Source organism: Dendrobates tinctorius, unplaced genomic scaffold (genome assembly GCF_039654945.1).
Source record: "Dendrobates tinctorius isolate UK_male_01 unplaced genomic scaffold, ASM3965494v1 ptg000031l, whole genome shotgun sequence".
NCBI lineage: Eukaryota > Metazoa > Chordata > Amphibia > Anura > Dendrobatidae > Dendrobates > Dendrobates tinctorius.
Genome location: NW_027361699.1, coordinates 22,629,923 through 22,646,760, shown reverse-complemented (window position 1 = coordinate 22,646,760; position 16,838 = coordinate 22,629,923). Strand labels below are relative to the sequence as shown.

The 16,838-nt window shown below is 42.3% G+C and overlaps 1 protein-coding gene across 1 annotated transcript in view; it reads left to right on the top strand.

Moving 5' to 3' along the window:
- PGM5 (phosphoglucomutase 5) overlaps nt 1-16,838 on the top strand; it is a 386,192-nt gene that overhangs the window by 86,250 nt on the left and 283,104 nt on the right. Inside the window, exon 2 of the mRNA XM_073572252.1 lies at nt 16,429-16,591. Coding sequence (XP_073428353.1) covers nt 16,429-16,591 — 163 coding nt within the window. The remainder of the gene's footprint in view (nt 1-16,428; nt 16,592-16,838) is intronic.

The following is a 16,838-nucleotide window of genomic DNA, read 5'->3' as shown; positions in this document are numbered from 1 at the left end:
GCCGGCCGGTACCCTTGCTTGATTTTACGGAGTTCAGACTCAGCCAGGGAGATGCCATCAGGATCCCCATACACCATCGCCAATGCCAAAAAAATTCATCCACCGCAAAGATGGTGAATCAGTTGGCAGGAAGAAGGCCCAGAATTGGGGATCACCCTTGACAAGGGAGACTATAATCCCCACACACTCTGTTCCTCACTCCCTGAAGAATAAGGGTGAAGCCTGAAATACAATTTACAGACTTCTTTGAAGACCATAAATTTATCTCTCCCTCCAGAAAATCTGTCAGGGAGAGATACTTCAGGTTCTGGTTGAGCCAGAGCTGCCACGAATCCAAAATGAATCGTGACATGTTTTTTGTTCATTTTGTCACCCAAAAATCAAAATAGAAAGCGATAAAAAAGTAATATGCCCTAAAATGGTACAAATAAAACCTCAACTTTTCCCACAAAAAAGAAGCTGTCACATGACTCTGTGGGCCAAAATATGGAAACATTCTAGCTGTTTAAATATGGGGATGCAAAAGCTAGTTTTTGCAATAAAAATAATCTTTAAGGGTATGTGCACACATTGTGGATTCTGCTGTGGATTTTTCCGCACGGATTTTGGAAAATGACCTGCGTTTTACCTGCGGATTTAGTGCAGATTTCCTGCAGATTTTCTGAAGTTTTCGTGTGGATTTCACATGCGTTTTTACAGCTGCAAATTCCTATAATGGAGCAGGTGTAAACCGCTGCAGAATCCGCACAAAGAATTGACATGCTGCGGAAATGAACCCGCAGCATTTATGCTGCAGAGTTTTCAGCAGCATGTGCACAGCGTTTTTTATTTTAGATTGAATATAATGGTACTGTACACCGCAGCAGAATCTGAGGCGGATCAGCAGGGCCAAATCCATTGCGGATCCGCAGCAGAATCCGCAATGTGTGCACAGATGCTTAGTGTGTGACAGCAGCCAAACATAAACCCGATATAAATATGGTATCGCTGTAATTGCACCGATGTAAAGAATAAAATCATCTATTCACTTATACCACATAAGGAACTGTGTAAAAAATAAATAAAATCTATTCTTCAAATTCCAAAGATCGCAGAAAGGCTTAGCTCGCATTTATCCTGTGCACTACACTAAATGCTTGTGGATCTCCCGCCAGGGCAGTGGGGTACTCGGTAGCGGGCCAGTATTTCACTGGGAAGTGTCATAGTAGCGGTGACCCGGTCCGTGGCCCTGGGCGTCCATGTAAGGGAGTGAAGTGATGGAATAAAGTTTATGAGTGAATGATTCTTGACGCCACCTGTGGTGTTCGACAAATGTTAAGCCGACGCTGCAGACAGATCCTCTGGGACAGATGGTGTAGTGCAGCAATGATGTTATAGCCCTCCACAGGCAGGGCTGTAGTCCCAGGGGAGTGTAGTGGGTGTTGGGAAGGAAGGTGCAGTGTCAGGCACAGAGATGTAGCAGTTCCGGGGAGGTTGCAGCAAGAAAGCAACGACACAATAGGGTGCAGTTCCTTTACCTTTACTTGGTAAAGGAGGTCCAGGGTCCTGAGTACAGATGGCACAGGAGCTGGTTAGCCTGGAAGCAAATCAGGAATCACTCTGGCAGATGGGTTGTGCAATCTCCTTACTAGCGCTCTGTATGAAGTACTCCCAGCACTGAGTTACACTGAAGTTCCTCCTTTCTGATGTTATCCACACTCCACTCACATGGCAGACAGCCGTAGCCTTCTATCTCTCTTGGCTCACCCGTAGCTGTTGTGCCTCTGAGGATTATGTGGGAATAGAGCATTTACAGCTTCCTATTCCTCTGGTTTCTGGTGCAGGACCGTTAGTATCCATACACCCTTGGAGACCAGGCTCCAGATCATGCGCTATCACTGGGACTGAGCTCTCCACTTTCCTCAGTCTCCCCAGCGCATCTCCTCCATGTCTGCACACGACACCCTCCTCACACTAACTGACTCACTCCTTCCTGGCCCCCAGAGACAGCTCCTCCCCTCAGTTCTGGGTTCAGAGCTCCCTCTGCTGACCCGAAGTGGGAATTGTGTTGCATTTTATGGTTAACTGCCAGAGAAACCCTTCATTGCTTCCAGGCGTGACATCAGCGTAGAGCACTGAATAAATGTGATCCTAAATGTTATGTAAAATTATCCAAATTAAATCTTCAACTCAATCCACAAAAAAGCAAGTCCCCACTCAGGTCCTTCAGCTGTTAATGGAAATATAGGGGGCTTCCACATTACTGGTAGTACAAATGTTTTGGAAAAGTGTTATGGCACCTGACCCCCCAAAAGAAATCCAATTAACTGCACTCCTAAATCCTGTTTGCCATTTTGGTAGCGATGAGAGGCTACCTTATTTATGGATGCATGTCTCCAGAAGCATGACATGGGCATAATGTTCTGGTGACTACAACATGTTATGTACTACAATGTTTGAGCACTACAATAGTAGATTAGCCATTTTCACTCAGCAACATCCACTGCTGCTTGTTTCTGTAAAACACCCATGGATTCAAAATCATTATTACACCTGTAGATAAATTCCCAAAGGGGTGTAAATTTCAAAATGGGGTCACTTGAGGGGGTATTCTGCTTTTCTAGCACTTCGGGGCTCTGTTTATGAAGTCTGCAAACTTATCTAGGAAAACCTGAGTTCCAGGAGGCAAATAGCGATCCGTCTCTCCAGTGTCTCGCTGTGTGGCTAACCAGTACTGTACTGCTATATATAGGGTAGTTCTACATTGAGCAGAAAATGTGGGACAAATTTTGGTGTCATTTTACTCATTTCCCAGTATAAAAATGTAAAATCTGGGGCTAACAAACAATCTTGGTGGTAAAAGTTTAATTATTTTTCTTCTCTGCCTAATGTTATAAAAATTCTGTAATCATGTCAATATAATCACTGCACCCCAGATGAATGAATTGAGGGGTGTAGTTTGTAAAATTAAGTCACTTATGGGGGCTACTGCTGGTCTGGCACCTCAGTGGCTCTACCAATGTAACATGGCATCATCAAACCAGTCAAGCAAAATATGAAGACCAATATGGCACTTCTTCCCTTCTGAGCTTTGCGTTGTGCCTCAAAAGTAGTTTTTGACCACATATGGGATGTTGGTGTACAAGAAATTCTGAAGTCCATTTTCTCCTGATACCCTTGTAAAAATGCAAATTTGGGGCTAAAAAACATATTTGTGGGAATTTTTTTAAAATTTTTTTTATTTTCATGGCTCAACTTTATAAACTTCTATGACGCACCAATCCAGTCCAGGCTGAGAACCACTGGTGAATGAGCTGCTGCGAACGCAGCTTCAGTAACTAAATGTGATGTCATCTAGGTTTCTGCAGGTCACTGAAGCTGCATTCCCAGCCGGGCAAATGAACTGCGGTGAGATCCCTGCTAGCATCGTGAGAAAAAGTCTCACGGTGCAGAGGCGAGTTCACCGGGAGAATTTCACTGCAGTGAATATGAACTGCAGTGAACAGGCCTCTGGAACATGAGATTTTTTGGGGGAACCCCAAGCCATTTTTTTAAATTACTTTTTAAAATAATTAAATATCGGAGTAGGAACCCCTCTCTTCTTGATAATGCTGACAGCTGAGGGTTGCATCCCCCAGCTGTCAGTTTTGCCTGGCTGGAAATCAAAAATACCCACTCCGTTTTTTTTTATTATTTATTTACAGCGCAGACGCCGGGTGATGAATATTCCCATCAGACTCTCCTGTTCTCTCTGTTATTAGCGGCAGCAGATGTCAACTGATGGGAGCCTTAGTCCCATCAGGTGACAGCAGTGATCGGAGGTAAATTTTGTAAACTTTATACCTCCGATCACAGCTGCTGGCTCATGCTGTATTTTGACAGCGTGGGAACCGCGAATGTCTGACGGCGGTGATGACTTTACCACTGATCAAAAGTGGTGTTTGCTGCACTGTCATGCACATGACAGCGTGGCAAACACTGGATGTTCGTTCCCCCCATTCAAGTGAATGGGGTCTGTGTTCGTGTCCGGGTACTGTTCTGGTACCCGAACTCAAACATTTCGTAACTGTTCGGTCAAATCCGAACATCCATGTGTCCGCCGATCTCTATCCATGACCTAGGATCCAAACCTAGTTTTCTCTAAAGTATCTGGATTGGAAGAGTTTCTGCACTCTCTGGAATTATGACACAAGTTACGTAGTTACATAGTTACATACAGTGGGTAAGGCAGATATTCAGGCCCCTTTAATTTGGTCACTCTTTGTTTCATTGCAGCCATTTGGCAAATTCAAAAAAGTTCATTTTTTTTCTCATTAATGTACACTCTGCACCCCTTCTTGACTGAAAAAAACAGAAATGTAGAAATTTTTGCAAATTTATTAAAAAGGAAAAACTGAAATATCACATGGTTATAAGTGTTCAGACCCTTTGCTCAGACACTCATATTTAGGTCACATGCTGTCCATTTCCTTGTGATCCTCCTTGAGATGGTTCTACTCCTTCTTTGGAGTCCAGCTGTGTTTAATTAAACTGATAGGACTTGATTTGTAAAGGCACAAACCTGTCAATATAAGACCTCATAGCTCTCAGTGCATGTCAGACCAAATGAGAATCATGAGGTCAAAAGAACTGGCCAAGGAGCTCAGAGACATAATTGTGGCAAGGCACAGATCTGGCGAAGTTAACAAAGGAATTTATGCAGTACTCATGGTTCCTAAGAGCACAGTGGCTAATCCTTAAAAGGAAGAAGTTTGGGACCACCAGAAGTCTTCCTAGACCTGGCCGTCCAGCCAAACTGATATGCAAATTGCCTTTTCCGAGAAAAAGAGGACTTGAACTCTATAGCGCCACCTGTTGGAAGTAGCAATCCTACAAGTCACAATCAACCCTTTAACGAGTCTTGCAATATGACATATGACTTATGATAAAAACCAAATGTGTGTGTGAGATCAGAAATCGAAAGTAAGAGGTCAAGAGCACGTATTCCCTTTGTCCTAGTACAGTGTTCATTTAACCCCTTAGCGACCGCCGATACGCCTTTTAACGGCGGTAATTAAGTGTACTTAAACCACAGCGCCGCTAATTCACGGCGCTGTGGAGAAAGTGAATAGCGCCCCCCACTGTCAGATTTTCTCCGGGGTCTCGGTAGCCGGGGGTAGCCGAGACCCCAGAGAACATGAATCGGTTGGTTTTTGCCGACCCCGCTTTTGTGATCGCCGTTATTAACCCTATAAAAGCAACCGCAAAAAAAGCCGCGATTTTGCCTTAAATTTCTCTTTCCTCTGATGTGATCGCACATCAGAGGAGAGAGAACTAGGGTCCCCGATCCCCCTGGTACCTCTCCGTGGTCCAGGGTCCCCTCCCGGTGGTCCCACGTCCCGCCGGCGTCCTCCGGTGGGTGCCCCATCTTGGATCCGGAAGAAAATGGCGGGCGCATGCGCAGTGCGCCCGCCGATAATCTGCCGTCTCCGGCTGTCATATTCCATTCATTCATTCTGATTACTATGATAAACTATCATAGTGATCAAAATAAAAAAAATTGTACATAACCCCCCCGTTTATCACCCCCGTAGTTAGGCCAACATAATTAAATAAAGAAAATATTTTTTTTCAGTTTTCCACTAGGGTTAGGGTTAGGGCTATGGCTAGGGCTAGGGTTAGGGCTAGGGTTAGGGTTAGGGTTGGGCTAGGGTTAGGGTTAGGGCTAGGGATAGGGTTAGGGCTAGGGTTAGGGCTAGGGCTAGTGTTAGGGCTAGGGTTAGAATTAGGGTTAGGGCGAACTAGGATTAGGGTTAGAATTAGGATTAGGGTTGGGATTAGGGTTAGGGTTGGGATTAGGGTTAGGGGTGTGTTGGGGTTAGGGTTGGATCAAGAATTGAGGGGTTTCCACTATTTACCAACTTTGGGGATCTAAAAATTGGGGTCTAAAAAATCACTTTTGTGGAAATAAAAAAGACTTTTTATTTTCACGGCTCTGCATTTTTAAACTTCTGTGAAGCGCTTGGGGGTTCAAAGTGCTCACCACACATCTAGATAAGCTCCTTGGGGGGTCTAATTTCCAAAATGAGGTCAATTGTGGGGGTTTCCACTGTTTAGGCCCATCAGGGGCTCTGCAAACGCAACATGACGCCCGCAGACCATTCCATCAAAGTCTGCATTCCAAAATGGCACTTCTTCCCCTCCAAGTTCTCCCATGCGCCCAAACAGTGGTTCCCCCCCGCATATGGGGTTTTGGCGTACTCAAGACAAATCGCACAACAACTGTGGGGGTATGATTTCTCCTGTTACCCTTGTAAAAATAAAAATTTGGGGGCAAAAAGATCAATTTTGTGGAAAAAAAATGGATTTTTTATTTTCGCGGCTCTACGTTATAAACTTCTGTGAAGCACTTGAAGGTTCAAAGTGCTCACCACACATCTAGATAAGTTTCTTAAGGGGTCTAGTTTACAAAATGGGGTCACTTGTTGGGAGTTTCCACTGTTTAGGCCCATCAGGGGCTCTGCAAACGCAGCATGATGCCCGCAGACCATTCCATCAAAGTCTGCATTCCAAAATGGCACTCCTTCCCTTCCAAGCTCTCCCATGCGCCCAAACAGTGGTTCCCCCCACATATGGGGTATCAGCGTACTCAGGACAAATCGCACAACAACTGTGGGGGTATGATTTCTCCTGTTACCCTTGTAAAAATAAAAATTTGGGGGCGAAAAGATCATTTTTGTGGAAAAAAAATGGATTTTTTTTTATTTTCATGGCTCTACGTTATAAACTTCTGTGAAGCACTTGAAGGTTCAAAGTGCTCACCACAAATCTAGATAAGTTTCTTAAGGGGTCTAGTTTCCAAAATGGGGTCACTTGTTGGAGGTTTACACTGTTTAGGCACATTAAGGGCTCTCCGAACCCAACATGGTATCCGATCTCAATTCCAGCCCATTCTGCGTTGAAAAAGTCAAACGGCACTCCATCCCTTGCAAGCTCTGCCGTGTGCTGAAAAAGTGGTTTACCCCCACATATGGGGTATCGGCGTATTCAGGAGAAATTGTACAACAAATTTTGTGGTTGATTTTCTCTTTTAACACTTGTGAAAATAAAAAAAATTGGTTCTGAAGTAAATTTTTTTGCAAAAAAAAGTTAAATGTGAATTTTTTTCTTCCACATTGCCTTAGTTCCTGTGAAGCACGTAAAGGGTTAATAAACTTCTTGAATGTGGTTTTGAGCACCTTGAGGCGTCTAGTTTTTAGAATGGTGCCACTTTTGGGTATTTTCTGTCATTTCCCCCCCCCCAAAATGGCTTTAAATATGATGTGGTCCCTAAAAAAAAAATGGTTTTGTAAATTTTGTTGTAAAAATGAGAAATCGCTGGTCAAATTTTAACCCTTATAACTTCCTAACAAAAAGAAATTTTGCTTCCAAAATTGTGCTTATGTAAAGTAGACATGTGGGAAATGTTATTTATTAAGAAATTTGTGGGACAAATCTCTCTGATTTAAGGGCATAAAAATTTAAAGTTTTAGAATTGCAAAATTTTCAAAATTTTCACCATATTTCCATTTTTTTCATAAATAAACACAAGACTTATTGAAGAAATTTTACCACTAGCATGAAGTACAATATGTCATGAGAAAACATTCTCATAATCAGCGGGATCCATTGAAGCGTTCCAGAGTTATAGCCTCATAAAGTGACAGTGGTCAGAATTGTAAAAATTGGCCTGGTCATTAAGCTGCACACTGTCTCTGTTGCTAAGGGGTTAAGATCAAATACAGGCGCAGAATATTCATAGAAGCACGAAGCTTATATTTCTGGAAACTGCAGGCTAGAGCTTTCCAAAGGTGCGTTGTGAGACCTCGGTGACCAGAAGGAGCCGAGAAATGGATTTCGACCCAACCTATCTACACATTCACTCCATGTGTAGTCTTAACGGAAAGCTAACCTCAGGACAAGAATAATGATAATCCCATCGTCACTCTATGAGGTTTCCTGTTGTGAATTCCCTTGCTTGGAGTTCTGAGCTGAAGCTCCCTCTGCTCCCTCTGGTGGTTGCTGAGAGTAGTGGAGCTGGCCAGGTTGATGGAGGTTCCCCACCTGATGACGATGATTGGGAACCTGGGATTGCTGGCTGGGAGCATATAGTTGAGCTGGCTGCTCTTGGAGGTTGCTGGTGATTTCCTCCGTGTGCATTTGGAGTTCTTTTGTCCCCTGCCTGATCTGCATGGTTCAGCTAAGTGATTCTTTTGCTAATCCTTTGCATCTAATCAGGTTGTGTCTTTTTTTTGCTTTCTGTTTTGCTGCTAGGGTTCAGCGTGCTCCCTGATGGGGGCAGCGCTGGGCCCTGCTTCATATGTTGCAGCTTGTTCAGTCCCCTGTTATGTTAGTATCTTTTTGCTTTGCTGCCAGTTTATACCAGAGTGCTGATTTAGCTGGTGTTAGGTCGTGTGACCTCATGTTTTTTGTGTATCAGAAGTGTTGGACTTTTTTAGGGTTTTGTGCGTGATTGCAGACAGTATCTTTTATGTCCTGCCCTGTCTAGACAGCTTTGGCCCCACCGTTTGCTCAGTCTGTTCTCTGCCTGTGTTTGTGTCTCATCTTGTCTCACCGATAATATATGTTTGGGGGCTGTCTATTCCTTTGGGGATCTGCTCCGGGGCAGTTTAGATTTCACCTTTCTGTCTTTAGGCTTAGTTAGTTCTCTGGCTGCGATGAAGCGTCTAGGGCATCGTAGGAACGCTCCACGGCTACTGCTAGTTGTGTTGATAGGATCAGGGGTCTGCAATCTGCTTAGTTACCAACCTCTCTGGTCTTCTGGTGGCTTAGCCTGTTCCTGCCATCCTCCTTGGTGACCCATTCATAACAGTTTCCAGCCAGAGATATGGAATTAATAAGGTTTTAGTAACATCTGAAAAGGGGAGTGCATTCCATAGCTCCACCCACTCGAAATCATGGGACAGAGGGTATAAATTATGAAGCCCATTTCGGAAGTTGTCTTTCTGCCAGGGGAGCAAGTTAGGCGAGGCTGTGCATTTTGACCTGATGATTTGGAAAGGTTCCCCTCCCCCTCCACCACATGGTATACCATTAACATACATAGTAACATAGTTTTGAAGGCTGAAGGAAGACCTTATTTCCATCTAGTTCAGCCTATTTTAGTGCAGCTGTTGAATGAATGAATGAAATAACTGTAAGTTCCTTCATCTTTATTCCATTGTTATTTTATAATTGCTTGTATATAATGCATCTGTCTCGCTTGTAACATCTTTTATATTTCTGTAAACACTGCCTATCCTTTTTGGAGTAAAACTATATAATTTTACTAGCTTTGTTTTCCTTGCTCTAAAAGTATCATCACATCCACTATGTTACATTTTACGCTACTGTTGGGTGGGCTCCTGACCCGCTATTCATATAACAATCAGGAGCTAGTGGCAGTGAAGTGTTGTGGGCTTTTGAAGAAACTCTGGCAGTGAAGGACGAAGGTTATTTAAGTGGATTACTGCAGAGTGTCTAATAGCCTTTCTGGTGACTACTTGTCCTAGGTGTAGTTCCCTGATGGACCTGAGGGTAAGGGTGTGCCAGAGAGCTGTAAGTTCCAACCCGGAACTGGAAAGTGGGATATACAAATATATCCCCCTTGTAATTCATGACAAAGGGTTGATTGTGACTTGTACGATCGCTACTTCCAACAGGTGGCACTGTAGAGTTCAAGCCCTCTTTTTCTCTGAAGAGGCAATTTGCATATTATATTTCCCAGAGGAGTATTGCATGGCGAATAAGCCTCCTTACCTTGACAAGCCAGAGCTGATATGTCACTCTCCACAAGGAGAAACCTTACCCCTTTGACCACAGCCAATCGTGGGAGAAGAGCCTTGGTGAGAGAGGTAAAGAAGAACCCCAAGATCACTGTGGATGAGCTCCACAGATGCAGTAGGGAGATGGGAGAAAGTTCCACAAAGTAATCTATCACCTCCACCAGTGAAGCCTTTATAGCAGAGTGGCCCTACGGAAGTCTCTCCTCAGTGCCAAACATATGAAAGCCTGCATAGAGTTTGCTAAAAAACAACACATGAAGGACACACAGACTATGAGACATATGATTCTCTGGTCTGATGAGATGAAGATAGAACTATTTGGTGATAATTCTAAGTGGTATGTTTGGAGAAAACCAGACACTGCTCATAACCTGCCCAATACAATCCCAACTTTGAAACATGGTGGTGGCAAGATCATGCTGTGGGGGTGTTTTTCAGCTGCAGGGACAGTATTACTGGCTGCAATTGAAGGAAACAAGGATGCGGCCAAGTACAGAGATATCTTTAATGAAAACCTCTTCCAGTGTGCTCCGGACCTTAGACTTGGCCATAGGTTCACCTTCTAACAAGGCAATGACCCTAAGCACACAGCTAAAATAACAGAGGAATGGATTCAGAACAATTCTGTGACCATTCTTGACTGGCCCAGCCAGTGCTCTGACCTAAACCCAATTGAGCCTCTCTGGAGAGACCTGTAAATGGCTGTCCACCAACATTCACCATCCAACCTGATGGAACTGGAGACGATCTGCAAGGTGGAATGGCAGAAGATCCCCAAATCGAGGTGTGAAAAACTTTTTGCATCATTCCCAAGAAGACTCATGGTTGTACTAGCTCAAAAGGGTGCTTCTACTTAATACGGAACAATGGGTCTGAATACTTATGACCATGCGATACTTCAGTTTTTTTTTAATAAATTTGCAAAAATTTCTACATTTCTGTATTTTTCAGTCAAGATGGGGTGCAGAGTGTACATTAATGAGAAAAAATGAAGTTTTTTGAATTTACCTAATGGCTGCAATGAAACAAATAGTGAAAAATTTAAAGGGGTCTGAATACTTTCTGTACCCACTGTATGTTGAAAAAAGACCTAGGTCCATCAAGTTCCACCTTTCTCACCAATTCTGTATTTTGTCACGAAATTAACTATAACCCACAATGTTATGTGTATTGAAGAAATCATCCAGATCTTTTTTTAAAAGCTGTTATAGCTGCCCCAGATATAGCTCATCCATTAGATGCACCAATTCTAGCGCTTAGCCTTTTCTCTTCCCCCATGCCCTGGTGTGTTGGCAAGTGGGGTAATAGTTTATGAGGTTGATGTCAGCTGTTTGTCTACTGACATCAAGCTCAGAGATTAGTAATGGAGAGACGTCTATCAGACACCCTCATTACTAGCCCCATAGTCAAAAATAATAAAGACACACACAGAAAAGACCGTTATTTGTACAAATAACTCCCCAACAATTACCCTCTGTTACCCATATATTAACATAAAAATAGGAAATCAAAGTAATCCTTAATTGTCTGCCATTAATCCAGAAAGATGAGGTCCCATGAGGATCCCTGACTCTTTTACATCCGGATACAGTGCTGAGCAATGACATCAGTAATGTGACCACTCAGCACAACATCAAGAACACACTGAGGGTATCATGGGAACCCACTGCAGTGATGAGCGGTGGCGTAATTAAAGTTACCGCAGGTCACAGGCAGTGGTTCTCACAATAAGCTCTGTGTAAGTCAGCCTGTGAACTGCAGTAACCAGTTCATAGCAGCTGGTTATCATGCTGCACAGCGCCAGTGCTAGACTGATGAACTATCTGGAATTCGGCACTCAGCACTCATCAGTGCGGCACTTGAGCTACTGTGAAACCAAGTAGCTGTGAACTCAGGTAACCTTAAATGTCTGCTGTCAGCTGTAAGACCCGTAAACCTCACTGGAACCTTTTATGGACACATTACAGTGGTGTAGACTCAAGCTGTTGGAACACCTGGAGGTTGTGAACTAAGGTTATCTTGGGTGTGCATTTTATTGTATTTGTTAATAAATAAATGAAAAAAAGCAAATGGGGTACCCTCAATTTTAATAAGTATCTGATGGTTATAGCCAGGCCTCTAACAATCGCACGTGGAGCAAAGCTCCGCCACAACTTTTAACCTATCAAACTCTGACAGCGGCATTTAACATGAGCTGGCATAGTGGTGCGTCATTCCATGCCATAAAATAATAAAAAAAACTGCACAGATATGGTATCATTGTAATCGTACTGATGAGCAGAATAATACTTTGAGGTCATTTTTACCAAAAAATGTACAACGTAAAAACAATTCCAAAAAAGGGTCAGAATGCCTTTTTTTCACAATTTCTTCCCACTTGGAATGTTTTTCCCATTTTTCAATACACTTTGGTAAAATGAATGGTGTAATTTAAAATGTACAACTCGTTTCACAAAAAACAAGTCCTTATATGTCTATATGGACAAAAAAATAAAACAGTTATGGCTCTGTGAAGTTGGGGAGGAAAACCAGATGCAAAAACGGACACTAACTGCATCGTGAAGTGATTAAAAAAGTGGAAACTGTGTCCACGTGCTTTTACAATATTGTATAGGACTCCATTGTTTAGCCCACTCTGAGTCTTCAATAGTGTGTGAAATGGCACCAAATTTGGAAATTGAATTGCTGAGTGTTTAATTTCGCAGGGACCTGTGAATTTCAGGAAATTCAAATCAAAGTCGATCCTCTGTGGATCAATTCGTTCATCTCTAATCCAAAGAATCATAGAATGTTAGTGGTGGAGTGGACCTCCAGGGTCATCATGTCCAACCCCCTGCTCAATGCAGGATTTAGGAAACTATCTCAGGCAGATGTCTGTCCAGCCTCTGTTGGAAGAGTTCCATTGAAGGAGAACTCACCACCTCTCATGGCAACCTGTTCCACTCATTGATCACCCTCACTGTCAAAAAGTTTTTTCTAATATCTAATCAGTGCCTTCTCGCTTTCAGTTTCATTCCAGTTATTCTTGTGTTTCCTTGTGCAATTGAGGATAAGGATGATCACTCAACACTGTGACATCCCTTCAGATATTTGTAGACAGCTATTAGGTCTCCTCTTAGCCTTCTTTTTTGCAAGAGAAATATTCCCAGATCCTTTAATCGTTCCTCATATGACATAGTTTGCAGTCTGCTTGTAGCTCTTCTCTGAACTTACTCCTGTTTTTTCATGTCTTTTTAAAGTGTGATGCCCAGAACTAGACACAGTATTCCAGATGATGCCTGACCAAGTAGGAGTAGAGGGGGATAACTACTTCATGCTATCTAGACTCTATGCCTTTCTTTATACATCCTAGAACTGTGTTTGCCTTTTTTGCTACTGCATCACACTGTTGACTCATGTACAGTCTGTTATCTATTAGGATACTCAAGTCTTTTTCACATGTATCAATTGTGATATTACACTTATGTAACACCAATGTTTTTCAATCCAGTCAACAAAGAACCCCAAATGGTTATTTATTGAGTATTTACTATACAAAAATGACATGTACAGTACTAATTAAATTAATATGATTACCTACTCTATACAGTTTTAATGAAATCCTGGAAACCCTTACTGAATGGATTGTGAAACATCAGTGTGTGAGTTAGAATAAATTCCACCACCCAGTCAAAAAATTAATAACTTGTGCAATCGAAACAGAAGCAAGAAGAAGTTATGATCTATCTTTGCAGAACCGTTGATTACTTACAGATCTGTAAGGATTGAAATGCTGAAAGTCCTACCTATCTCCATAAAGGAAACTTCTGTCTCCTGTTCAACTTGAGCAGTAGTGTGCATGCTCATTCGCTGCTCCATTCATTCTTTCTGAGGCTGCCAGAACGAAGCTCGCTATGCTACACTATTTCCGTAAATCCCTTTTACTTCTTCTGCGAGTTACGGAAATAGGGCAGCTGATTCATCACCTTTTCCCAATGGCCATAGTTTGAACTGAGTTATTCTCATCTCATTCATGAGGACAGAGCTGGGAATACCACTTTAACATATTCTTATTATATTATTATAATTTTCACTTATTGAAACTTTAGCAGAACATAAAGTTTCTTTTATTTCTTATTATACAGACATTACTTTATATTGATATAATAAGTTAATCATTAACATTCTATGAATCCTGCCCTTTCCTCAAATGTTGAATAAATTAATAGCACCAGTCAATATAACAAACATTGTAATGTATCTTATCAGAAAAAACTTATGCTGCTTTCTCCACATATGAGCCATATCTCCTCCTTTCCCCTGTCCCTCATGCAACACCCTAATGGAAGCTGGATGGATGTCATTAGAAGTCAATGGAGTCTATCTTGTAAAAAATATGTCCTTGACATGAATTCCATTAAAGGGGTGTCATGTGTTTGCTGCAACAGGGAGGGCCCAGAAGACCGCAGCGTCTGATTTGACGTACTCCAGCACTGATTAGAAGCACTTCTTTATATTAAATGATGCAGGTTTCTGTTAACAGTGCATGGGTTAAACTGTTTAGATTAGAGTCTCAGAAGCTTTCCTGTTTGGATGATCTCAGCTGTTCAGTATTGGCCACTCCCCTGTCCTATATATTCTAACATCTTGCAATCTGATCACAGAGTTGTGACAAGAGGGTTTTCTAGTACAGGCACACTTTTCAGCAGAATCTGTATCTGGTTTCATCATGATGAATCCTAACAGTGTGCAATATACACACTGTAAGGATTCCTCTCTCTGTTTTACAGTTCGATTTCTTGCTGTGTGACTATAACGATGATCGTGGTGGTAGCCATGTGAGAGTGTCATAGGGTCAACACCCCAGTACATTACAGAAAAGATGAGAGTTCTGTGTGTGTATGCTGCCAGTATTGCTATTGGTAGTTTCACCTCTAGGCTGGTCCTGTTCCATTTCTCACAGCTCAATTAGATTTCAAGACACAGACAACAGACATGTTCTTAAAAGCAAGGTACTCTTTACTTAGCCATTCACTAAAGTACACAAGGCAGCAGGCAGTACACATTGCAACTTTTCTGTCTCATACAGAGGTGCATTCTTATCAGTTTAGGGCAATTGCACTTTACATGTGAATGGTAAACAAGCAGAGCAAATCAGATAAACCTCCATCTTCCTGATGCAGGGACGCAGGGGTCAATATGTTACGCTGTGAACCCTGCACCCAAACAGCAGTCTGTGATCTATTAAAAAGGGCTTCTCTTAGGGTACCGTCACATTTAGAGATGCAGCAGCGATCCCAACCACAATACGACCCGGTCAGGATCACTGGTGCATCGCTAAATGGTCCCTAGTGAGCTGCCAAACAGGCAGATCTCATCAGCGATGCAGCAGCAGTCAGCGGTCGTTACTTACCTGTCAGACGCGGCGATGAAGACGTCCTCCCGCCCGCATCCACGCGTCGCTTGTCGGCGCCAGCATGAGGCCCAGCAGGAAGCGGCCGACAAGAAACGGCCCAGGACGTTCTCGCGCAATCAGCGATAGCCAGCGGGGGAGCTGGTCGGAGGTAAGTACCACACATAGCGATATCGCTAGCAATATCGCTGCTGCGTCACAAAATTGGTGACGCTTAAGCGATATCGCTAGCGATCTCTCTTAGTGTGATGGGGCCTTTAGAGCCACATCTCTACTATGTCCTCAACTGGGTAGGACCTTTCTCTACAGGGCCTCCCACATCCCACTATGATTCTATGATTCTATGATCAGGCCAACACTGGACTCACTTCTTCCTTAAATTATCCCACTAATGGGTTTCACCCACTTGCCTGCTAAACTGGATCTCAGTCGCCTCTAAATTTCCCTGTGCCTTCCAGCTTCTTAATAGTTCTCTTCCTATCCAGATCTCTGCACTCTCTTCTCTTCTCTTCCATTACTAGCTCCCTCAAACCTTCACTACCCAGAGATTCTCAATCCTCATCCCCATGATGGACGAGCCGTAGAATTTACCGTTACATGGTCCCTGCTGTCTGTAGCTGGGCAGACTTAGCCTTTCACCAAGTTCTGTACAAAAGCAAACAGGCAGACAGTGACGTCTTGTTGGTTTTTACAGCAGTCCACAGGGAAATTAACACTTGTTACCTGAGGAAACCATATTTCACATATTTAAATTAAACTCATAAATGTCTTCACTGGAGGGGGTATGACAACTTGATTAACCCACCATAGTGATACTTACTAAAGGGCTGAGTAGGTTGTTGATGCCTATGGAGAAGGAGAATAAACCTCTTAAACCTACCACTATGAATTGCACGGCCTGCCACAATTATATCTATGAACTTTAAGATATTAAAAACATAGCTGGATTAGTAACAAATATATTAAAGCGCTCAGTGTTTACACATTTACAGTATATTATAGTGGAACGGATATCAAATAGAAATGATATCAAATGGCATAGCTCAACTATAAAATGCTTCATTAAGGGAACAGAAGTCATAATGCATGGTGCCAGATAGGTCAGTATAAAAATGCATGAAGTATAGTCTAAAATTCTAAAATTCTATATAATAATAATAAATATTATTGGAAAATGACACTGCTGTCACTTTTTACTGTGTATATATCACAATAGGACTATCAATTATTTCTTTCTTTCCTTATTGCTTGTAGATTGGCCGCTTGGTTATTGGTCAGAATGGATTGCTGTCTACACCGGCTGTGTCCTGCATAATTAGAAAAATTAAGGCAATCGGAGGAATTGTTTTAACAGCAAGCCACAATCCAGGAGGACCTGGTGGAGATTTTGGAATCAAGTTCAATGTTGCCAATGGAGGTAAGGACTCAAAAAAAATCTAAAATAGAGATATGTTAAAAAGTTAAGATATTATGATAAAAATCTAATTCTATTCAAAGGTGGAGCTTTACTTTAAATATATTTAACAAAAGATTCCTCTGCATAAGTATTTCATTGATGAGGACAGTAAAAATGTGAATAGTTTTCAGAATGCATAATTTTCTACATTATTTAATATTGAAGCAATTTTTTCCTTCTTTTAATAAATTAGGTATTTTATAGAAGA